This window comes from Natator depressus, chromosome 1 (genome assembly GCF_965152275.1).
Source record: "Natator depressus isolate rNatDep1 chromosome 1, rNatDep2.hap1, whole genome shotgun sequence".
In the NCBI taxonomy this organism is placed as follows: domain Eukaryota; kingdom Metazoa; phylum Chordata; order Testudines; family Cheloniidae; genus Natator; species Natator depressus.
Window position 1 is genome coordinate 321,725,338 of NC_134234.1, and position 25,843 is coordinate 321,751,180.

Genomic DNA, 25,843 nt, shown 5'->3' on the forward strand with positions numbered 1-25,843 from the left:
GCCTGGTTTTTGCATGGGTGTCGGAAATAGAACACTTGTGTTCGGCCCCATTCAGGTGGTCCTTAAGAAAAGTAGAAAATAAACTTCTCAAACCTGCTGTCAGGCCCAGTGGAGATGTTTTTGGCCGGGGCATGACTATATCCTGGGTTTTTTCCCAAGCTTGTTTCTAAGTTCAGCATCAATTAAACAGTACACTTGTATTTTTCCTGAAACCTCACACTTCCTCTGAAGACAGGATATGTCACTTGCTCGATGTCTGGCATGTCCTGGAATTCTACCTGCAAAGAATCAAGTCCATTAGGAAATCACTGAGACACTCTATCGCCATAACAGAGAAATCGTTTGGGCAAGCTATATCCTCCCAGAAGATCACTCAGTCTCGGGATGCATCTTACAATGATACAAGATAGCAAACATTCCTCCCCCTGGGGGTATCACAGCTCACTCTACAAGCTGCCTCCACAGCATCCCTAACAGACATTCCACTGCAGGACATCTGCAGAGCGGCCACCTGGAGTTCAATACACATGTTTGTGATGCACTATGCCAGAGGTGGCCAAACTTACTGACCCTCCCAGCTGTATACAGTACTCTTCAGAAGTTTGAGAGGCACAAGACATGTACTGCCTTTACACATGCATTTTAAAAAATATTAACATCCTATTTACTGTATCATGGCTAATTACTCTTAGAGCTAGAGGCCTTGTGGGTCTCCATCCTGGTTGTAAGTCTTTGGAAATCTGGTTGATATGTTGTCAAGGAGGTATGGAGGAGCTCGATCAGATGTTGATTTGTAAGGACTGCACGATGTTTCGATTTTACAAGCTTTATCACTGAGTACAGTGATTCACAGAAGTATGTTGTGGCGAAAATTGAAATGAGTCACACACTAGTCCTCTTGAGTTGAGGATAATTTATTTCTGGTACTTGCTTCTGGAACTCAATTGTAGACTGTGATTTATGTAGCATCTTTAGAGCCTGGTCCTCCTGGAGTTCCAGTAGTTCCATTTCTAGAGTAGATGTTTCCGTAACCATGATTTTGGGAATCGGACAGCTGTCATTGATCATATCAACCATGAATAGTTTTAAAAGAAAGGCAAAGCAGGATCTCAACTTCTGCAAGTCTTCAAGCCTGGCCTGAAAATCATCAAGCAGTCCTTGTAATTTGCCTCTGTATTCCTTGAGTTTGTGATCTTCTTCTGCTTCAATTTTGGGGAATGTGTTTCCCTACTCTTGAGATGGGGAAAGTGGTTGAAGTCTCTTTACACTATGTCTCTTTGCAGAAACTTTAACTTGTTCTGGAAGCTGAAGACTGTTTGAGTAAGGTCAGAAATAATCTTATCCTTCCCTTGGAGTGCCAATTTGTGAGTTTGCAGATGCTGCAAAATATTAGTGAAAAACATCAGATCTTGCATCCATTGCTCATCTTCCAGTTGTGGCTAGGACTTTTCTTTTTCTTCAAGGAAAGCATTGATAGGTTCCAACAGTTCCACAAACCTATTTAAGAAATTGCTGGTTGATAACCACCTCACAATACAGCAGAAAGAGACATTGTTAGGTTTGTCTTCAAGAGCCAGCTCTTCGATGAAATTTTTGAACTGTTGATGAGTCTTCCCATTTGAGAGAGTAAAATTGACAATTTTTAGGACCGTCTCCATAATATTTTTATACTTGAAGTATCTGCTTGCAAGATGTTCACGATGGATGATGCAGTGAACAGGGAGAATCTCTGGAAATTTGGGATCACTTTTCAAGAATCCGATAAGGCTCCCCCCGCGCCCCCACCATTACAGGTGCTCCATCCGTTGCAACGCTGACAAATTTATCCAGGGGTACATTGGCATTTGTCAGTCTTTGTCAAGTGCATTCTTTGTCAGCATGATGGGTTGTTTCTTTCGCACCACTAAGTCCAGCATTTCTTCTTTCACAATTACATCTGCGGAAACATAGCAAACAAATATCGCTAGTTGTGGTCTATCTTGTATATCAGTGGACTAGTTGACAACTAGGCTGAATGCTAGAGAATTCTTTAGATTGTTTTGCATCTTGTTTGCAACATCAGTGCTGATTTGGGAGATATGCCTCTCTGTAGTGTGGTGCAAAATTGAAATTTACTTGATTAGTTGTTTAAGTTTTGTGTTACTTGGATCTAAAATTGCAACCACTTCTGCAATATTCTTCTTAACAAGTTCTCCATCACAATGTGGCTATTTAGCATGAGCAATATTCGATTACATAAAACTAACTCTCGTTATTGTGTTATCTTCCTTACTGAACACCAAAAGTAGTGTCTGTTGACTGCTTAGGTGTAATTTTAATGCAGTTAGCTTGTTTTTCCTTAATTCTGATTCAGGAGGCTATAGACAAAAAGTTATTGTGATTCGTTTCATAATGACGTTTCAAGTTGCTCGCTTTGTAGTGAGTGAGCGATGCATTGCAGATAAGGCATAGGGGTTTGCCACCTTTAACAGTGAATGCAAAATCTTCCTCCCATTCTGGTTTAAAACTTTGGTTTTCTTCTTCATACTTGCATTTCTTACATTTTAAAAATGTCATCGTCATCCATGAAATTAACGTAGGGTTAACACCTGTAACCCTTCTGCCAGGTGGAGTCAGCAGCAACAAGAGATGGGTTCAATATTCGGAGTCCATCTTTATAATACAATACGGAAGCAGATTGAGCTCCCACCCAGTAATCTGGGAAAATTACACGCCACCGCCCAGGTGCCTTTAAGAGACAATATTTCTCCTCTCACAAGCACGGCGTCTGAGTGTAGAAAAGAAACTTTTTAAATAGAAGGAAGGAAGTAACCTGGCATTAATTTGGGAAAACTTTGTAAGTAGGATTCATAAACATAAAACCATCAGCAAAACATTCATCCCAGAGTACGTTGCCTCAGATTTTTGTGGGCATTGTGTGGGCAGCATATTCATAACATAGAAGGTGGAGATACTCATTTATCAACAAAGTCTAAGCAGCTTTGATATTAACCAGGCTGTCGGTCACTGAAATAATCTTCTCTGGATCCAGTTCATTGATTATATTTTTTTTAACTGTTCGGCAACATGTTGGGCTGTGTGGTGGTGCCTAGTTGTGCATTGGAATGAGAAAAACACTGTTTGCGGAGTAGTTCCCATGAAGTTGACAACTATGAGACAAAACCCGCAGCCAAACTAGGGCTGCTTGTTCAGCTGTCCTTCCAACAGAGATGTGGTGAGTCACCGCTCAGGCATGCAGCAGCAGCCTATCCTGGAGAAGAACCACTCCTAGGCTCAGGTATTTCCCTAACCCCCAGAGCTGCAGATCAATCTGTGCAACAGCGTTACCCAACCAGGAACTCTTCTCTTGCCTTGCACTGCGTCAAACTCTCGAGTCTCTGAGCCTGCTCTTGATCCTGTTCCTGCCCCAGCCTTGCCTGACCAAGAATATTAAAGGAACTGGCACATGAAATTGCAAGCCCATTAGCAAAAATGTTTAATGAATCTGTAAACTCAGGGGTTGTACTGTATGACTAGAGAATTGCTAACATAGTCCCTATTTTTAAGAAAGGGAAAAAAAGCGATCTGGGGAACTACAGGCCTGTTAGTTTGACATCTGTAGAATGCAAGGTCTTGGAAAAAGAAAAGGAGGACTTGTGGCACCTTAGAGACTAACCAATTTATTTGAGCATGAGCTTTCGTGAGCTACAGCTCACTTCATCGGATGCATACTGTGGAAATTGCAGAAGACATTATATACACAGACACCATGAAACAATACCTCCTCCCACCCCACTCTCCTGCTGGTAATAGCTTATCTAAAGTGATCATCAAGTTGGGCCATTTCCAGCACAAATCCAGGTTTTCTCACCCTCCGCCCCCCCACAGACAAACTCACTCTCTTGCTGGTAATAGCCCATCAAAAGTGACCACTGTCTTCACAAAGTGTATGATAATCAAGGTGGGCCATTTCCTGCAGAAATCCAGGTTCTCTCACCCCCCTCCAAAAACTCACTCTCCTGCTGGTAATAGCCTATCCAAAGTGACCACTCTCCTTACAACCTGCATGAAAATCAAAGTGGGCCATTTCCAGCACAAATCCAGGTTTTCTCACTCCCCCACCCCCATACACACACAAACTCACTCTCCTGCTGGTAATAGCTCATCCGAAGTGACCACTCCCCCTACAATGTGCATGATAATCAAGGTGGGCCAGCAGGAGAGTGAGTTTGTGTGTGTGTGCGGGGGTGTGTGTGAGAGAACCTAGATTTGTGCTGGAAATGGCCCACCTTGATTTTCATGCAGGTTGTAAGGAGAGTGGTCACTTTGGATAGGCTATTACCAGCAGGAGAGTGAGTTTTTGGAGGGGGGTGAGGGGGTGAGAGAACCTGGATTTCTGCAGGAAATGGCCCACCTTGATTATCATACACTTTGTGAAGACAGTGGTCACTTTTGATGGGCTATTACCAGCAAGAGAGTGAGTTTGTCTGTGGGGTGGCGGAGGGTGAGAGAACCTGGAGTTGTGCTGGAAATGGCCCAACTTGATGATCACTTTAGATAAGCTATTACCAGCAGGAGAGTGGGGTGGGAGGAGGTATTGTTTCATGGTGTCTGTGTATATAATGTCTTCTGCAATTTCCACAGTATGCATCCGATGAAGTGAGCTGTAGCTCACGAAAGCTCATGCTCAAATAAATTGGTTAGTCTCTAAGGTGCCACAAGTCCTCCTTTTCTTTTTGCGAATACAGACTAACACGGCTGTTACTCTGAAACAGGTCTTGGAAAAAAATTTGAAGGAGAAAGTAGTTAAGGACATTGAGGTCAATGGTAATTGGGACAAAATACAACATGGTTTTACAAAAGATAGATCATGTCAAACCAACCTGATCTCCTTCTTTGAGAAGGTAACAGATTTTTTAGATAAAGGAAACGCAGTGGATCTAATTTACCTCAATTTCAGTAAGGCATTTGATACGGTTCCACATGGGGAATTATTAGCTAATTTGGAAAAGATGGGGACCAAAATGAAAATTGAAAGATGGATAAGGAACTGGTTAAAGGGGAAACTACAATGGGTCACACTGAAAGGTGAACTGTCAGGATGGAAGGAGGTTACTAGTGTAGTTCCTCAGGGATCGGTTTTGGGACTAATCTTATTTAATCTTTTTATTACTGACCTTGGCACAAAAAGCGGAAATGTGCTAATAAAATTTGCGGATGACACAAAGCTGGGAGGTATTGCTAATACAGAGAAGGACCGGGATATCATACAGGAAGATCTGGATGACCTTGTAAACTGGAGTAATAGCAATAAGATGAAATTTAATAGTGAAAAGTGCAAGGTCATGCATTTAGGGATTAATAAGAAGAAGTTTTGTTATGAACTGGGGACACATCACTTGGAAGTAACAGAGGAGGAGAAGGACCTTGGAGTATTGGTTGATCACAAGATGACTATGAGCTGCCAATGTGATATGGCTGTGAAAAAAGCTTATGCAGTCTTGGGATGCATCAGGCGAGGTATTTCCAGTAGAGATAAGTAGGTGTTAGTACCGTTATACAAGGCATTGGTGAGACCTCATCTGGAATAGTGTGCAGTTCTGGTCTCCCATGTTTAAGAAGGATGAATTCAAACTGGAACAGGTACAGAGAAGGGGTACTAGGATGATCTGAGGAATGGAAAACCTGTCTTATGAAAGGAGACTCAAAGAGTTTGGCTTGTTTAGCCTAACCAAAAGAAGGCTGAGAGGAGCTATGATTGCTCTCTATAAATATATCAGAGAGATAAATACCACAGAGGGAGAAAAATTATTTAAGCTCAGTACCAATGCGGACACAAGAACAAATGGATATAAACTGGCCATCGGGAAGTTTAGACTTGAAATTAGATGAAGGTTTCTAACCATCAGAGGAGTGAAGTTCTGGAACAGCCTTCCAAGGGAAGCAGTGGGGGCAAAAGACATATCTGGCTTCAAGACAAAGCTTGATAAGTTTATGGAAGGGATGATATGATGGGATAGCCTAATTTTGGCAATTAATTGATCTTCAACTATTAGCGGTAGATATGCCCAATGGCCTGTGATGGGATGTTAGATGGGGTGGGATCTGAGGTACTACAGAGAATTCTTTCCTGGATGTCTGGCTGGTGAGTCTTGCCCACATGCTCAGGGTTTAGCTGATCGTCATATTTGGGGTCGGGAAGGAATTTTCCTCCAGGGCAGAGTGGCAGAGGCCCTGCGGGTTTTTCGCCTTCCTCTGCAGCATGGAGCACGGGTCACTTGCTGGAGGATTCTCTGCACTTTGAAGTCTTTAAACCATGGTTTGAGGACTTCAGTAGCTCAGATATAGGTTAGGGGTTTGTTACAGGAGTGGGTGGGTGAGATTCTGTGGCCTGTGTTGTGTAGGAGGTCAGACTAGATGATCATAATGGTCCCTTCTGACCTTAAAGTCTATGAGCCTGTTCTAGTCTTGTCCTTGCGCTACCCTGACCTTGTTCCAGCCCTGATACTGATCTGTTTCAGCCTTGCCTGCACTTCCTGACATCCCTGGTCATTCGGACTCTGATTACCCAGCTTTGACCTTTGTCCTGTATCTGGATCACAAATACAATACTGACTAGGCTTGTCCCCTAGACCTAAACCACCCATCTTGGACCCCTACCTTGCACCTGCACTCTGGCTATGGTACTGATTTAGCTTGTCCTTGAACTCTGACCACCTGGCTTCGACCCCTGGCTTGCACCTGGGCTCTGGCTCCGGTACTGATGCTGGCTTGACTGTGGACTCTGATCTTGGTTCTGACCTTGGCCTGTCCCTGGATCTCAATTCCAGTGCGAGCCTTGGCCCTCTTCTGACGCTATGTCAGATTCAACCTCTGCTCCAATGACTAGACCTGACTACAAGGAGGCAGCACTGGCAATGCTGCCCTTATTATGAGTATTGCATCATCCATCAGCCACTTGAGACATGTGAAGAGCTTGTGCAATAAGAACACCAACTCTTTTTCAGATTGTCTGCTTCAGCATTCAGAAGACTCCCTGCAAGCCATTTCTTACTTGCTACTTTGTAAACTGGATGCAACTTATGAAAAAATTCTAGCATATAAGGAACTTTGATTATAGGAAATGGTGTATTGTTGGCATAAATGTCTCTAGCAAATGTATGTCAGGTGATGCATGGGGGGGGGCATGCGAGGTCACCCGATTTCTGCCAGGGTGGGAGTTGTGCTGAGCGGGGCTGAAGGCATGAGCCTGGGAAAGGCACCAGCAGCGAGCATTCTTGCTGAGCCCCGCTAGGTGACACACAGAGCAGGGACCTGAGACCAGGCTGGCAGCACAGCTCTCTGCCAGAGGGGATGCAAGGACGCCTGCTGAGTCGCATCCCTTCCTAGCTGGCTGGCCGCCATGGTTACCAGCTCGAGTACATGTCTGGAGTAGCCTGCTTGGAGCTAGAGGAGTCAGTTGGGGGGAAGGCAACGCAGGGCCGGGGGAGCCCAGGGAGGCAGCGGGGGCCAGGGGCGATGGGTGGGAGGCTGGGGAAGACACTGGGGGCTATGGGTGTGGGGGCTGGGGAAAGCAGTGGGGAGCAGGGCACTAAAATAAAAGTTTGCCCAGGGCGCCATTTTCCCGAAGGCCAACCCTGGCGAGACCAGCCTTACCGGGTGGGTGACGTGGGCAACCGCCCAGTGTGCTGTGGTCGGGGAGGCACCATGGTCAAGTGGGTGACTTGGCAGTCAGCAGGAAGTTGACCGTGGCTGTAGTGGTGAGGGAGGGGGCCTGCCATTGTGCGCCTCCTCCCCAACCCCCATTAGCAGTTACCAGTCACCTATTTGTTGTTCTGATCATGAGACATTCTATTCTCTAATTTGATGCACATCTGAAGGCTTTCCAGGAGTAGGAGTTTTCAATGCTGAAGCAGATGGAGTAGAAAAAATCTTGTTAGAAGATGAAGAAATGAAATTACCTTTCCTTTCACTGTCACTCATATCACTGTTCTCATCAAAAGATGATGATGCTGAATATGAAGTAGAAGGAGAATGCACAGAAGAAAACAAATCTTGATGGAGACCAGTTTTCCCCTTCTTAGGGCTTGTCTACATTACTCACTGGATCAACGGTCAGTGATCAATCCAGCAGGGGTCAATTTATTGCGTCTAGTCTAGACGCGATAAATCGACCGCCGAGCACTCTCCCATCGACTCCGGTACTCCACCAGGGCAAGAGGCGCAGGTGGAGTCAACAGGAGAGAGTCAGCCGTTGACTCACCACAGTGAAGACACCACAGTAAGTAGATCTAAGTACATCAACTTCAGCTACATTATTCACGTAGCTGAAGTGGCATAACTTAGATCGATCTCCTCCCCCCCCCCCCCGTGTACACCAGGCCTTACTGTTTGACTGCAATAATCTAAATTTGACAGCAGTGGACATATGTCACAAGAATTCAATGAGTGCTTCTCTATTCTTTCTAAGTGTGTTATGTATGTGGAAGAACAGAGCTTGTACTTGGCTTTAACAGTTTTTCCATGTTCATGTCTAGCAAAAAAAATTCATACAAATGATTTTTGTTTTCCCTGGCTCTACCTAATTTATTATGTCATTAATGTCTTTTTACTTTTGTAATGCACTCTAGATTATGAAGTATCTCTTGTATTTCAGCCAGTCAGTAGAAATTCAGTTCTGTTTCTAACTGCTGCTGTTCCAGAAGATTCCAGCCAGTCAAAATGTTTTTGGATATGCTGCCCTCTCCCTCCCAGTCATTACAGACTGTTAGCTCATGTGGAGGGATATGGGGCAGGAAGCAGATGCCCCCTCCTCTTTGCATGAAACATAAGCAGCTTCAGGAAGAGAGGGGCCTCACAAAGATTTTATGTCACACCCCCTCATACGCATAGAACTTTTTATATTCTCAGCCGGGTTTGGCTATGTGTGTATATTGTGTACGGGATTTTTGTTGAGAGGGGAGGAGTGGGGGGTTTATTTACATGGGTATTTAATGTGCGTTGTTTGCTTTGTGGAGAGTTGGAGAGTTGTTGGAGTTTAATAGCTGTGAAACTTTTGTTTAAGGGAAAGTCGTGGTGCCTGTACACCCCCTCCCCCTTCTGAGTTAATTTCTGTAAGTTTGTCTAGTGACAGTTTAGATTGTAAAATCTTCATGGCAGGAGCCAAGTCTTTTAACTTGTTTAATTTGTTTTGTAAACTGCCATTTACATTGATGGTCTAGCATACAAATAAAGATATATATATATACACATACATACATACATACACTTTGTTCTAGAATACTCTAGCCAGTCAAGATGCTCAGCTTTCAATTAGTTTGCCTCTTTGCCAACAGATGGTCGTAAAATGAGTGATCAAGACATTTAAGTAGGCTTGCTAACAGATAGCACCATGATACAATCATAAGGTAAGCTGCCATTTACATCAGGGCATTCTTGCTGGAATATTTGACAATATTTGACTGGTTAAAGAATAGGCGATCAGTTGATTGGTCATTTGACATTATTTGACAGCTTAGTAGACTGGGTTACCAGGCCTACCTGTTAGTACTGTATTTATGTTGGCTGCTGTGTTTAATTGTCTCAATTTTTTTGTCCTTTGACTTGCATTAGAAGTTTGTTCTCCCAAGGTTTATCTTAGAATGATGGCTAAGTAAGTGGTGGGAGAGTTCTGGTTTCAGAAGTTTTGATAGCATAGCCGATGTGCATAATGGCTGTTTAAAAATTGGTGGCTTCACTGTGGTCTAGAATCTAAGCTTTCATTTAAAAAGAAAATTCTTCTGCAGTGTTAATCTTCAGAATGTGAACCATATGTGAAATAACACAGTGATGTGTGCCTAAATCGTAGACAGCTTGAGACAATAGCTGTGAGAGAAGCATGAACTGCTTCCATTCATCCCAAAGAGAGTTGACTCTGAAATTCAGTTATGTTAATTTAAGTTTTAACTTGGTTAAATAATTCATTATTGATTATGTTAGCAGGAACAAAATGTGATTTCTGCTTACCTGTCATTGCACACAATGGCAGATATTGAGATATTTATTTAGTTGTCAGAGGTTTGAGGGTGGTATATTAATTCTGCCTCCTCCTCCAGATTTGTCACTTTCACCTTTATCCAAAAGGGGCAGTTGTATGTCCTTCCCCAGTCCTTGAATCCCTACAGTGACATAGCTTCAGCATTGCATCTGAGTTGTTGTAGCGCTTCACTGTGGACACTTACTACAACGGTGGGAGGGATTCTCCCATCACTGTAGGTAATCCACTTTCCCAAGAGGTGGTAGGTAGGTTGACGGAAGAATTCTTCTGTCAGTTTAGTGATGTCTAGACGGGGAGTTAAGTTGACTTAACTGTGTCGGGGTGTAGATTTTTCACACCCCTGAGAGATGTAGCTATGTTGATATAACTTTTCAGCGTAGACTAGCCCTAAGACTCCACTGTCTCCTGCATACAAAAATCACCACTCATTCTTACTTGCTGATAAAGCCCCAACTGTCTCCTACTCGGCTGTCAAAATCTCCAGCTTTCTTCTCCTCCCAATAATTTTTACAATACAGATAGCATAAAATAAATTTAATTTGATATCCAAATTAAACAAGGAAAATGTGTACTAGATGAAATTATTGTAAGGTTGAGGCACAATTGGTTGAAAAACCATGTTCAAAGAGTAGTTTTCAATGGTTTGCTGTCAAACTGTGAGGATGTATCTAGTGTGGTCCCACCTAAGGGGGTCTGTCCTGGGTCTGGTACTTTTAAATATTTTCATTAATCACTTGGATAATGGAGTGGAGCGTATATTTATGAAATTTGTGGATGACACCAACCTGGGAGGGGTAGCTAGCACTTTGGAGAATGGGAATAGAATTCAAAATGACCTTGATAAATAGGAGAATTGATCAAAATCAACAAGATGAAATTCAGTAAAGACAACTGCAAAGCATGACCAGTTGGGGGGAAAAAAAATCAAATGTACAAATGCAAAATGGGGTATAATTGGCTAGTTTGTAGTACAGCAGAAAGGGATCCAGGGGGTATAGTAGATCACAAATTGAATATGAGTCAACAACAGCGGTGAAAGTAAGTCTAGGGACTTACCGGTACGGGGCTGGGCTGGGGCCGGCTCTGTCCCCCGGAAGGGGTGGGGCTGTGGGAGTCAGAGCCAGCCCTGGCCCACCCTGTACTGGTAAGTGCCTCCCCCTGCCGCGGTAACAGCAGCAGCCGGGAGCTCTGGCAGTGGTTTAAAGGGCCCAGGGCGGTAGCGGTAGCCGGAACCCTGTGCCCTTTAAATCGTCCCCGGAGCCCCACCGCCGGTTCTCTAGGGCTCTGGCAGCAGGGCTCCGGGGACGAAGCTCCAGCCGCCGCTACCGCCCCGGGCCCTTTAAATTGCTGCCCCAGCCCCGCTGCCGCTACCCCAGGGCTCTGGCAGCAATTTAAAGGGCCGGGGGCTCCAGCCACTGCTGGGAGCCGCAGGCCCTTTAAATTGCGCCTGTGGAAGCCGATTCACCCCGGTACAGCACACCGGCTCTTGCAGGTATGCCGTACCGGGGCGTGTACTGGCTTACTTACACCTCTGGTCAACAATGTGGTGCAGTTATGAAAAAGGCTAATATAATTTTGGGGTGTATTACCAGGAGTGTGATATGCAAGACATGGAATGTAACTATTCCAGTCTATCTGGCACTAGTGAGGCCAAAGCTGGAGTACGGTGTCCAAGTTAGGTGCCACAGTTTAAGAAAAATGTGAGCAAATTGGAGAGAATCCGGAGGAGAGCAACAAAAGTGATAAAAACCTGGCCTATGAGGAAAGGTTAAAAAACTGGGAATATTTAGTCTTGAGAAAAGAAGTCAGACCAGATATCAGTCTTCAAATATGTTAAGGTCTGTCATAAAGAGTGTGATGGGTTGGACTTGTGGTCCGGGATGCCACCTGATATACTGGGGTCACACTGAGCCCGCCCATTCCACCAGCCTGGGCTTCCTCACCCTGTCCTTGCTATGCCAGGCCCTCAAGACTTCTCTAGCAAACACACAGGTAAGGCCACACCCACCTGCAGACACAAACTGAAATCAGTCTGCGTGGGAGGACTCAACTCGGGAATTTAGCCAGCACTCATGTGCACACCTCCTTTCAGGTGTAAACCCCAAATTATATTGACTTGCAGTGTACAGTAACTCCTCACTTAATGTTGTAGTTATGTTCCTGAAAAATGCTACTTTAAGTTAAATGATGTTAAGTGAATCCAATTTCTCCATAAGAATTAATGTAAATAGTGGGGGGGTTAGGTTCCAGGGAATTTTTTTTTGCCAGACAAAAGACACACACACACACACTCTCTCTCTCTCTCTCATATACACAGTATAAGTTTTAAACAAACAATTTAATACTGTACACAGCGATGATGATTGTGAAGCTTGGTTGAGGTGGTGGAGTCAGAGGGTGGGATATTTCCCAGGGAATGCCTTACTGCTAAATGATGAACTAGCACTGGGCTGAGCCCTCAAGGGTTAACTCGTTGTTGTTAATGTAGCCTCACACTCTACAAGGCAACAGGAACGGAGGGAGGAGACACAGCATGGCAGAGAGAGACAGAGACACACATCGTGTGTGTGTGGCGGGGGGCGGGAGAGACAGACACACACTGTGTGTGTGTGAGAGAGAGAGAGAGAGATGCGCATTGCCTCTTTAAATACGCTGACCCCACTCTAAGTACACTGCCTTTTAAAGTAGATCAGCAAGTTGAGACAGCAGCTGCTGCGAGCAAGCTCCTTTGGTTCTGAGTTCCCCTCCCCACACCGCTCTGTGGAGAAGGGGTAAAGGAGTGGGGCACCCTGGCATTAGCACTCCTCTTCCCCTGCACAGCAAGCAGGAGTCTCCCGGGAGCAGCTCCAAGGAAGAGGGCAGGAACAGCACACGGCAGTGGGGAGAGGCTGCCCACAAGGAACTAAGGGGAGCTGATGGAGGGGCTGCTGGTCCACCCTGGTTCCAAGCCCCCACCAGCTAGCTCCAACAGGCTACTCTTTCTACAAGCAGTGGACAAAGCAGGTGGCTGCCAAACAACGTTATAAGGGAGCATTGCGCAACTTTAAACGAGCATGTTCCCTAATTGATCAGCAATGTAACAATGAAACAATGTTAACCAGGGCAACCTTAAGTGAGGAGTTACTGTATAGTCTTTAATTACTTGATCATGTACTATTTGTTCCCTTGCAGGACTCCTGCCTCATTCAGTGAATGGGTAGATATTCAATATTTTTGTCCTCCTCATTCAGTTTGTGGCCCTAGGTGTTACTTTTGATTGGGTGTTTTTATGGTGCTCTCACCCTCGTGTGTGAGTGGTTTAGAAAACACTAATGAATTTATCTTAACACCTCTGTAAGATTAAACAATAGTATTATCCCCATTTTACAGCTGGTGAACTGAGCCACAGAGATAGTAGGGGCAAAATTGACCCATGTCCACTAAATTTGGGTGTCCAACTTGAAATACTTATAGCCTTTTTTTTTTCTTCAGAATACTTACCCCCCCTCCTTTTTTTTATAGAACTTTACATATTCAAAGCACAACTCCAGTTGACTTCAGTTGTAGTGATTGGCATTTCTGCAAATCTGGCCCCAGGTGTCTCATGTTGGGCACCCACAAAATGGGGAACACACAATTAGTAGACAGCTGTGAACACTTTAGTTTAAGAGAATTATTCAGCATCACATAGGGACTGTGTGGCAGAGGCAGGGGTAGAATCTAATTATCCAGGGTGGCATTCAACTTCCTTAACCATAAGATCATCCTTTCTCTTCCTGCAGTCTCTACCTCAGTCTACCTCTAGCCTCAGTCACTACCTACCTTCCAACTTCTGCAACAAATGAGTCAGCAGTCCTATAGATAACAGCCTCCTTCATTACACCACCATGATTCATTCCCAGAGTACTATCCATTCGGGAGCGGGGAGAGAGCGGCAAAATATGTGACATGAGTCTGTATCATAATGCACATGCATATAATGAATGGGGACCAAATTAAGACTGCACAGGCAACCTGAATTCTGGCATTTTCTAGCTTGAGCGCTTGAGTTTGTAATGTGATGTTCTTTTAACATAGATTTTTGGCTGTCATCTCCTAAGGTGTGTATTTTTGTTTTGTTTTTAAACGAAGCGGAAAAACAGAAATTCTGTCATACGGAACCACACTGATTCCCCACTTGAGTCGTTAGCACATTTTGGACCTTCAGATTCATAGTGCAGAGAGACCTTTACCACTTGAGCTAACAGAGTGGTCGAAGTAGTTGGCTGTTGTCCTCTATGTGGATCAGCCACTAGAGGGGATTGAGACACATGCTTTGGCAGTAGATTTCACTTTTGTTTGCTGACAGCAGAGGGGTGTAGAGACTTAGGACTCCTGGGTTCAATTCCAGGTTCTGTCAGGAAGGGTTTTCTAATGGTTCTAGTTCCTTCTGCCCTTGCGTTCCCTCTCCCCCTCCTCAGCCTGTCTCTGCTCCAATGTGCCCCATCCCAACACTCCTGTCCCTGTCCCCATTGGATCCTGTCCCTCCTCCCTCTGCTCCTATCCACACTCCCACACTTTGACTTCTGCCCTCCTCCATCTCTGCTCCTCTCTATCCCCTGCACAGGTCCCAGTTCTTGTCTTTCTCTTCTCCAGTGTATCCCAGCTTCTGCTTCCCTTCCCACACTGCCTGCTCCTATTCCCCCCGCCCCCGCTTCTGTCCAACCTTGTGCTTCATCTCCTCCCCCTCTTCTGTTGCATGCGGCTCCTGACCCTCTCAGTTCTTCTCTCCCTTCTGGTTTCTGCACCTCCCTCCCCTTTGCGGCTCACCCCTTTGCATTTGAATCAAGTTGCTTCCTCCTCCTTCCTGCCTGGAAACATCAGGGGCACATGCAAGTACATCTCATTTCTTATCCCTGCTAATGGCCCCTAATGGCTGGGAGAGGCAATAGCAGGGAAAATCATGCTCAGTCCCTGAATCCCCACGATGGAGTATGCTCAGTGCAGACAGGGTATTTTGGAAAATTTAGCTACCAAATTCTAATAATCCTCTACTGAGCATGTGGGAACTGAGACTTTTTGGGGTCTTATAACTTAGCCAAACTTGTGCAGTTTGGGGAAAGCAAAAGACGCACCCCAGGCAGCAAGGTGACCCCCACCCTACTGATTGCTAAATTTCAAGCCCTTGTTCCAAAGCATGGTAATGCTAGCTTCTTAATGAAATGGTTGTAAGATTTTATTTTAACATGGGAAAAACATGCTTTTTCTTAATCTCCTGCTCAGAAATGGCTGAACTTTTTTTCAGCTGAAACATAAATGCAGTACCTTGAGGCAGATCCATGACATGGAAACGGTCAGCCTGAATAATTAAAGTTTCGAAAAGTTATAAGCAATTGAAAACAGGATCTTAAATTATAATCAGTCAACTTTATTTATGATAGTACCCTTTGGTTTTCATCTGAAACATTTAAATAACAGACCTTCTGGCTACGTGATGATCTTAATTTATTTTTAAAACCATCCATGTGTATTCGGTTTTGAGATCTCATGAAATAGAAATCACAGATGGTATGGGGATATTTCTTTCTTCTGCCCCCCCCCCCCTTTCCAACAGTAGTCTGTTAGTAAAATTGATCTGGCTCTCAATATTTCTGTTCTAAATGGCATAGTCAGGCCATTTCTTTTAGGACAAGTATTATGTATCAGCCCCGCTCTGCCAATGGGTGTTGCTGTTCATTGGTTGTGAGCATTAAGAGGGGCAATTAAAGTATTAGGAATAAAAAATTGAAGGTACATTTAAATTTGGCCTTCAAAGTGTATTTGAAAGAGCACCCTGTAATCTTAATTTAAGAAACTCAGATATTAGTATATGCTGTTTATGATTTCTGATCCATATATTAAAGTAGTGATTAAATACTTCATTCTTTGTGACAAAAATAATTCAAAGAGCCATATTTTTCAGGCCTTTTGAAATGAATTTTCCGAAGGGTAGTAAATATGTTCAGGTAGCAAAGCTGCAGAATAATTTACTCCCCAAATGATTTGTTTGATTTTTCGTGGACACTGGAATTTATGCAGCGGTTTGTAATTTGTTATGATAAGAATCATCTAGTAAATATGTTAGCTCAACCTCAAAAGAGTAACCACCCCTCTGCTTAAAAGAAATGGTACTTCCTGCTTTCATAAACAGTCATGTGCATAGTTTAGCAAGGCCTGATGCCTCTGGAGCTTTTTCCTTTCGAGCACCATTGAATCAGTCCTTACAGAAGTACTGTGAATCTCGTGATCTCATTCTGAACAAAAGGGATTAAGAAAAAATCATTTGATAATAAGACTTTGGAAAGCAAGGACAGGCAATCTTGGTTGTGAATATTTTCTGATTTTTCCAGAAATCAAGCAGAAGATTGAGCTGCTGATGTCAGTTAACTCTGAGAAGTCGTCCTCTTCAGAAAGGTACAGCTACATCTCTTGCATGAACAATTAATGGTGTAGCATTGCAAAGAAGCAGCATAGGGCATTTTTTTCTTGTCAGTTTGCTAATTTTGTTGATGTATTGCATGCTGGTTATTGTAATGTATTGATTGAATCTGTGTTTTTGGTTAAGCTTTGTGTCTTTTTGCAAAGGGTTATTGATTTTTGTTTTTAATGAAGTCTAATCAGCAGCAGCATGCAAATCATAATACAGCAGACTACTGGTTTATATATACTGTTGTTCAGTCTGTGTTCAATTTTTTGTTTTCACCCAAAAAGCATCTTGATTTCTAAATTCAGTTTCAAAAATTAGATTTTTTTTTTTTGCTTTGTATTAGAGGAAATCATTTTACAGTTACCAAGGTTGCTGTTCAGTTTGGGTTAGTAGAAAATATAATTTGGTGAACCATTAAATATCCTGTTATGTTGAAAGGGAGTGTCCTTTGCAAATAGCTTAGGAATTGCAAACACACAAATTAGTCACATTCTGTAAGATAGATGTGATGCTGCTTCAAGTCTGTGCTAGGAAATGGAACAGTCACTGCATGCAGTAATAATGGTTCATGCCTGCAGGTAAGGACAAAATGACTCAAGTGTTTTTAAAGCAATTATTTTATCTGTCAGTCAGATTATTATAATTGTAAGTAGCTGTTTCATTTTACATAGATATTTTTAAATATATATATATATTTGACATTCAGATTTTTGACATGCAGTGTCCTCTTAGTGACTATTTTGGTGCTTTTAATAACCAAACCTGTTCACTCCTGTTTTGCTTGAGATTTAATTTTAACAGAAACTTGTGTTAATAAAATTATTTCAACTGAGGACAACATAAGATCAATTCAAATCAAAATATTATTTGAATTAAGTCATTTCATTTGTGTGCAACTGAGTATTATATATTTTGGAAATGAGTTGCCAGAATTGTAATTAGTAATTTAGTACACCTAAGCAGGCTTTTTTAGCTGAAATTATGTTATCTAAAATGTATTTGAATGAGTGGTTAAACATAATAAAACATAATGGCAGTGCACTGGAAATCTAAGTTAAGGGAACATAGATAGGATAAAAGACAAATAATTAAAAATGAGAAAGTGCTGTGGGGCAACCATGGCTTTAAAACCATATGAGCAGTTTAATTGGATTTATGACACGAGCGAGGGTAGACGTGAACTAAACCATGATATTGCTTTTCACTAGCTCTAGCATGACAAAATATCAGAGCTATGAGAGATACAGAAAATGGTGGGGGGAGTGGGTTGTTAAGTCACCTTTCCAAAATGGAGAAATGTAAGAAAAGCTTTGGGTTATTTTTGCGAGTATAAATTGAAAGTCATTAAGAAAAAGCCTAAGATGTTTTGTTTATCCATCCCCCAGCACCTCGATATCATATAAACTGTAAAACGTTAGGCCAAATAAATGGTGGTGGTGATAGGAGAGAGGATGACAGGGTGAAAGTAGTACAAGAAACTGGTGTTAACTGAGATTTTTAGGGCTTCTGTGAAGGATACGGTGATGAAGTGATGAATCCAATTAGAATATATTTTTAGCAGCTTGAATGCTATGACAAACTGGTGGCTGACCAAAATATATTGTTGCTCAAAATGTGTGTCAAAATACAGTATGAACTCTGGGAAGAAACTGATGGCTGACCAACATGAACCTATGTCTCTAAAGTATTGTTATACATAATTAGAAAAGGAGGAAAGGATTTTAAAGATGCATTTTATGCTCATGATCCATTAAAAATGCCCTTAATTTAAAAATTAAATTTGGCAAGTGCATAGTTCATAAGTTGCCTCATGGTTTTAAGTATTTTGAAGGAAAAAGGTAAATCTGAAAAGGTCAAGATAACTATTAAAAATTGGATATTGTGCATGCACAGTAAACTTTCTACAATATTCAGAGATTTTTGAGCATTGTGAGATACTACTATTTTAGTGATTTGAGTTGATGTTCATTAGTTACGCAGTTTATAGGGTCAGAAATCAGCAAATACTTTCACACAGTCTGTCAGATACAGTTTTTCATTATTACTGTAAAATATCCACCTTCTTTTCCCTGAACCTAAAATATACTGAATTTATTTGCTGCACAGTAGGAAACAATATTATCTACCCTATTAACTTTCAGATCCTTCTATGACCTTTAAAAATTACAATATAAAAAAGCTGTTTTGTAAAAGAAATCTATACTATCAAATAGGTGACATTAAACAATGAAAGTTAGTGCATTTAAAGTGTTTGCAAAACTCTATCCTTAACCTATTGTGCACAGGTATTGAGTCTGTATATGGTATATACATAATGTTTATATGTAAACTTACTGTTTGGGCACACATTCAGTCTTACGTTGTATTTGTTTCCATTTTAATTTATGAACATGGGACTCTTCTGGTACTTTGAGCTGCCCGGTGGAAGATCTAAAGTAGAGTCTCTGGTTTGGTCCCATGTTTTCCAGGCCAGGAGGGGTTAATAGAGGATGCTTGCACCTTCACGGGGTGGGAGGGGAGAGGTTAGGATTTGTGCATTGACACAAACTGTACTCAGTGTGAGTGGAAGGGATTAGGGAGAGTTTGACCCTCTGCCTCTCTTCTCTTAGAAAAGGGTGCTTTGATGATTGCAGATTCTACCTGAGGAAAAGGCATGCTCTTTTTTTTAAGATCAATATACTGTCTTGTCAGGCAGGAGTAATCCTTAGTAGGAAGAAGGTGGGAATAAAAATGAAAAAAAAAATGGCCACGTTTTAAGAAGGCTCAAATTCTTAAAATCCTGCTTTATGATCCTGGGTTAGTTGCTATCTCTCAGGTTTCCCTATTTTTAAGAGGCCCTGATATGAAGTGAAACTAACAAGGAAGTGTGATGATGGAGGCTTTCGGACAGGGGTGGGCAAACAGCCTGCCCCCCCCTTCTGTCCCCTCCCACTTCCGCCCCCTGACTGCCCCCACACTCCAACCCCCCCTGCTCCTTGTCCCGTGACCACCCCCTCCTCGGACCCCCACCAACCACCCCCTGGGACTCCACCCCCTATCTAACCCTCCCCTGCTCCCCGTCCCTTTACTGCCCCCCCAGAACCTCTGCCCTATCCAACCGCCCCCTCCTCCCTGTCCCCTGACTGCCCCCCGGTACACCCTGCCCCTTATCCAACCCCCCCGGCCCCCTTATCATGCCACTCAGAGCAGTATGTCTGGGAGCCGCACCGCCTGGCCAGAGCCAGACACGCTGCCGCGCTGCCCTGTACAAGCGCGCAGCCCCACCGCCCAGAGCGCTGGCGGCGCGCTGAGGCTGCGGTGGAGGGGGAACAGCAGGGGAAGGGCCAGGGGCTAGCCTCCTGGGTCTGGAGCTCGGGGTCGGGCAGGACGGTCCCGCGGGCCGTAGTTTGCCCACCTCTGTTTAAGGACAAGGAGGCCTCAAGTTGATGAGAAGGGCAACAACCTCAAAAAGGAAAGTAATACAAATATGAGACACTTTTTCCCTATGAAATTCACTCAAAAATAATTGGAATTACTTAGTTGGGATTCGGGGGCTACTACATCAGCATTAAAATATTTTTTTTCCTGTATGATCTTATTAAACATTTCATTTAGTAGACTCAATTAGATATAAATTTAGAAATGTAGGGTAGGGTGATAACTGCCCCAAATAAAGGGAAGTTTCAGCATATCCTCTATGTATGTTTTTTATTTTGCATGATTTTGAAGGACAGTCCTCCTTTAAGAGAAGATAACATTAATGAGAAAACATATTACAAAATCATGTAATATTGGGAATAAGCTCACTTACTGTACCTCTTGCTCTATCCCTCTCTGCAGGTAGCCTAAGCCTGCATGTTCTTTGGCTATTCAGTAGTGGATACGTGAAGTTGCCAGCAGAGTTCTTGCTGCAGCCATTAGAGAGCTGGGACCAGCAGTCATGGGGAGGGAGTCTGCTTTTCAAGAACCTGTAAAAGAAGGAAAAACATCATATTTACATTGCAAATGTCCTGTACCCCTTTTGTATTTATTTGGTGCATTCAGCACTTTAAGCTACAGCTGCACTTTTAAAAGTGTGGACGTGCACATGCTTGTGTGTGTGCCTTTATGTGAACCTATTTTGCAGAACTCCTTTCAGAGGATGTCTGTGGACTTTGCATTTTAAAGATAGAAAAATCACTTCATCTGTCTGTGTCACATTACAATCACTGAACATTCCCTAATAAATTTAACACACAGTATATTAATCTTTCTCATAGATTAGAACAAAGTGCTCAGTAAACTATATTTACCGCTGTGATTTCTGGATCCGGAATTTGTGATCTGTCTTCTCATTGATGTAGTTCGATAAAAGGTATTATTGTGTAGCTAAAGGTCACTGACAAGGTTAATAATTCTAAAATATTTAACCTACTTTTTTCTTTATATCTTTTTGCAGACCCTATATGTGTATTTTACTTTAAAATGAACTCACACGTCAATGCTCTATTTATTTATTTATTTATTTATTTATTTTTTAAATCAATATTAGGCCTGCACTCATGAGCAGTCTTACAGTAGCAAACCAGTAAGTATATTTATGATGGAAAAAACAGTGTTCAGGTTATAAGGTGTTTTATAAATAGCAGCGAGAGGAGAATGTTTTCAGATCATAAAATATCTTGACAATGTCTTTTTTAAAAAAAATCCAAATGTGCAGTATTATTGATGGGGATTGTGTAGGGACAGCAACTGGTTCTTTCTTGTATTTTATTTCCATTCATTTTGTAGCCTTGAGCCTTTTTCACTGCTCTCTCTTTTTGTAATTGATCTATTCAGAGCAAATGAAATGTTTGCTCTTGATGCATTTACATTCTCCCTAGATTGGTCCATCTCCAAGAATTCTGTCAGGAAGGAAGAGAATAGAGGAGGAAATCTAAAATAATGAAAGAGAAAGTGCAGGCCTAGTACTGTCTCTATTCTCCTTACTTAAGAAAATAACTTCTGCTAGTTGTTGCAAGATTATGTTGTGAAAGGGAGTGAGGATATTGTAGCGTTCTTTCATGAATAGCAACCAAGGTTTTTAAGGGTCCATAAAGTGAGTTGTGTGTTCTATATATGTACACATTTCCCCCCTTATACAGTATTGATGTAGAGAATTGTCATTTGCTGATAACAAATAGTGGGGCTATGACATTCTCACAAGTGGATAAGTCAATTTCAAGCAATATTCAGCTTGCTATCTTTCGTATGACATGGCATCAGTGTTAATGTGATATAAACATGTTTTGGAATAAGTGCTAGATAATGGTGCATTTCATGATTATAACTATAGTGGGGTTTTGTGACATCATAATAGAATTGAAGCCAGAATGATATATCATGTTCCTGGAATTGTGTTTGCTTTATTTTGAGTTTCTCTAATTTTATTTAATGTGATATATACATATTAAAAAGACAGAGTTCACTTTTCCTCTTGCCCCTTTTTATCCTTTTGTCTTTATACTTCTTCCATGGCGCTTGTTTCATTTTTTTAACTAGAGTAATAAAAATAAGTTTCTAATTGGTTTAGTTTCTAATTCAGAACAATTCCAATTTGTTTTAAGAGCACTTCGCTCTTTGCTGTGCTGCTTTTAACTTTCAGTTTTTACGAAAAATAACTTGGGGAGATGTCCTCTTCAACGCTTAGCCGAACGGTTGGCTTTAGTGATTGTTCACCCTTTGGTCCATTCCTGCACAGCTACAAGGGCTTGATGGCCCGAGAATCCAACATTGGAACAGACTTGATGAACCCATGTAATAGAGCATCTGCCTCTGGGCCACCTCCCTCTCTTGGTTGGTGGAATTTTATCCCAGATATTACAAGCCACCAGGAGAATGGCGTTCCCCGGAATGTCTTGTGGCATTCTCCTGACATGTCTGAAAAGTGTAAGATGCCATCTGCGGACAATGGCCCCAGTAGTCTGTAGACCAGAGCGGCCATAAACATCTGCAGTGCAAATGAAGTCATTCCACTTTATGCCCAATATATGATGTTAGCATTTTGTGTCCACTGTGATTATACATTATATTTCACTTTTCCTTTTTAAAAATAGTGAACTGACATTGCTTTTAATAGCACTTCATGTAGGGTTGCTTGATGTTTAGTACAATTTTCACGTTAAAACAATCAGCCTGTGATACCGTTAATGTGCCAGTTTTTTAATTTTATTTTAAGCAAAATATGAAAGGGGTACAGGCATGAGCAGTTCTGTTATAATTCACAATTGTGCTGATGTGAAAAAGCAGTGGAAATTGCATGTTTGCATGATAAAAAATAGTAATTTATAGATAAAGTGTTCCACCCATGAATTAAAAACTTTCTGGTCATCACATCTGTGATAGGTCTCCCCTTGACCCCCGGGGTGCCATGTGATGTACTGGGGTTCCACTGAGCCCACCTGTTCCACCGGCCTGGGCTCCCTCACTCTGTCCTGCTGCGCATGCACACACAGGTAGGGACACACCCAGCTGCAGAATGACACCGATACTGAAATCAGTACTGCATGGGAAGGCTTTCAGCTAGGGAATTGCCCAGCACGCGGGTGCACACACCCTGTGGAGTATAAACCCAAAATTATGTTGTCTTGCGCTGCACAGAGATCTATACAGCGTAAGCTAATGAAATCTGCCCCCTCCCTCAATGTGGAGGAAGATATACACAGCTTCCTCCCACCCCTGTTATGAATTGCACAAACTGTGTTTTAGAATAAACAAAAAAGTTTTAAAATCTATCTTTTGCAGTTAATGATTATAAAGGATAGCAAACAGGTGAAAGCAGATTACTGAGCAAATAAAACAAAACACGCAACCTAAGCTTAATACACTAAATGAACTGGCAATAGTAGCCCATTCTCACCCTAAATGTTGTTTTGTGCAGCTTGCAGAGTTTCTAGAATGTAAACTGCACTGCTTGCAGTTTAAATCTCTAGGTATTCCTTTCACAGGCTAGACATTTCTCGCATGGCTCAGCCCCTGCCCTCCCCCCACCCCAGCTTAGTTCCTTTGTCTCTTCAGGTGTTTTCAGCAGCTTTCCTTCTTGGGCAGGGAGGCTGTGGAGAATAATCTAGGTTAACTCACTCTCCAGCCTTCAATAGGATTTGCATATGGCGGGAATTCTTTGTTTCCAGATTTGACCCCCATCTCCTCCTAGTGGAAAAATACCAGCAGTCCAAGATGGTGTCCAGTACGAGGTGACATGATCACATGACTTTGCACTGTCAAAGCAGCATCCCAGGAAACTTCTCAGGAAGGAGGGAGATTAGTATCTTCAGAATCCTATTGTTCTCCCTAATGGCCCATTCCAAGCTGATTGCATACTGTCTGGTGGGCGTTCCCCAGGTGAAAACACAGTTTTAATTGTTACATAGTCTATATTCCTAACTTCAGGTACAGAAATGATACATGCATACAAATTAGATAATCTGATTCAGTAAATCATAACCTTTCCATTGATACCTCACATGATCCATCTTGCATAAAAAATATCTTAGTTATGTCATATTCATATCATAAGTTTATCTCTATGAAGAATATGGGGCGTAGTGTCACAACATCCATTAGTTGTAAATTCTTAGCGCTGCCAGTCACTTCAGGACATAGACCAAAATACACTGTGTATCGTGTTTCGAAAGGTAAACATTTAGAGATTTTATTTTTTCCCCTAAGGACTTGTTTTCCTACATATTTTTGTCCTCAGTGACAGAATTTCACGTAATTCCTGGTTCTTACTGGAATCTTTCAGCTATGACTTTAACATCAAAACTTATAACTTTAATATTTTTACTGTAACTATGTAAGTAATGTTTTCATTAACATCTTTGATATTGAGATGCTTGTTTGTGTACCACTTTGGTATTATTTTTTCCTTTTGAATTGAACTTGTTTTCTTCTTGAAAGGGCCTTCAACATAAGCTTGTTTATGAAGTAGTTTTATTACAGGGGAGCACATTTTCTACTTTCTGAGAAATACAAAGCACAGATAGGATGTTTATTTGTATGTATAATTGGAGCCAAGATGACAAATTATCTTGGGGGAGACGTTGGGGGCTTGTACAAGACTATCCTTCATAAATATTATGCTTCACTAGGAGTTAATGCTGAGCAAAACGGTGATTGTGTGGAGGCAATTAATGATTGAAAGACATTTGTATAAATAGGTTGGATGGAATGATTTGAATGGTGCATCTTTCTCTTCCCAATTCAAGTTAGATTTGTATCTGATTTATTTTTGTTACACTAAGGGAAAAAAAATGTGATTGGTAATTGAGGACTCCAGCACATAAATATACTGTATATTTAGCCTGGTTTCATGAATTTAAACTCTTAGCCTAATAAATGACTTAATCATGACTTCACTTAAATCTCTAAATATAAACTTCCAAACAAAGTTTAGGGAAGTACTGTCCTGTACATAGGTGTGCACTGTTGTGTGCCCTGTCAAATCGTTGCATTTCCATGTGCATGCTGCATGCAGTTGCTAATACTACAGGATAAATAATGCTGAGCTCTTGTGTATCAGAGCACTATGAAACTATTAAAAACAAATACACACAAGTATGTTTGCGTACACATATCTATATTATTATACAGACCTGAGTGAAGTAATGTGGTATAAAGCTTTTACTGGCGTGAGTTTGCAATACATTACTAATGAGTAGTGAAGCCACAAGTAAGTCTTCCAAATAAGTGCTGATAAAACCCTTACAGTGGTGCATACCATCATGTATTCTCTTTATATTATATATTATGAAAGTACTGTACTGTCTTAGAAAATATACTGTGGTATCTCTCCACCTGTGAAGCCCAGGTGTCTTATTTGCCATGAATCTTATTGTAGGGTTCAGAAGAAGCCATAAAAACTTCTAAATCTGACTTAAAATAGCTTTTTTTGTAGGTAAAAATATTGTGACCTTAAAGTTTGTTATCTTGAAGTCTCTGGGAGTTTTACTAACCATCAGTCAGCTTCTCCCTTAAATACTTCTGTACTTTCTCCCATGTAACCCCTTATGCTTGGGAAAGCTCCCTGATAAAATCCAAACAGCCACTAGCTCCTCTTTTTTCAACTCCATAAGATTCACCTCAGTCCTGATGCCTACGGTATCCAGCGTGGTGATTATGGCTAGACAGGTCATCAGCTGCGACTATTTCGCTTCCTCTTTCCTAACTCCCAACCTTCCTCTTACTCCCAACAAAAAAACAACCTGGCCTAAACCAAACTGAAACCACACCTACAATACAGTAACAAAGTTGTGCCAATTCTTCACCATGTTCATCTACATTCCCAACCCTTCATCTAGTTGTGTCTTTAGAGAGTAAACTCTTTAAGATTGTGATTGTTTCTTTTCTGTGTTTGTACAGAGTCCAGCACAATGGGCTGCAAATCCTACTTAGAACTCTCACTGAGT

At 41.9% G+C, this 25,843-nt stretch overlaps 1 protein-coding gene across 10 annotated transcripts in view; it reads left to right on the top strand.

Moving 5' to 3' along the window:
* SRPK2 (SRSF protein kinase 2) overlaps positions 1–25,843 on the top strand; it is a 294,675-nt gene that overhangs the window by 75,288 nt on the left and 193,544 nt on the right. For 2 of the 10 annotated variants that reach the window (XM_074942503.1, XM_074942509.1), the window contains exon 2: positions 16,363–16,426. The exons of 5 other annotated variants lie outside the window; for them this stretch is intronic. In XM_074942503.1, coding sequence (XP_074798604.1) covers positions 16,389–16,426 — 38 coding nt within the window. In that variant the 5' untranslated portion in view covers positions 16,363–16,388. Of the gene's footprint in view, positions 1–16,362; positions 16,427–16,935; positions 17,018–22,796; positions 22,892–25,843 lie in introns of those variants that run through there. 3 more of the 10 variants (XM_074942501.1, XM_074942507.1, XM_074942502.1) reach the window with 2 other exon arrangements.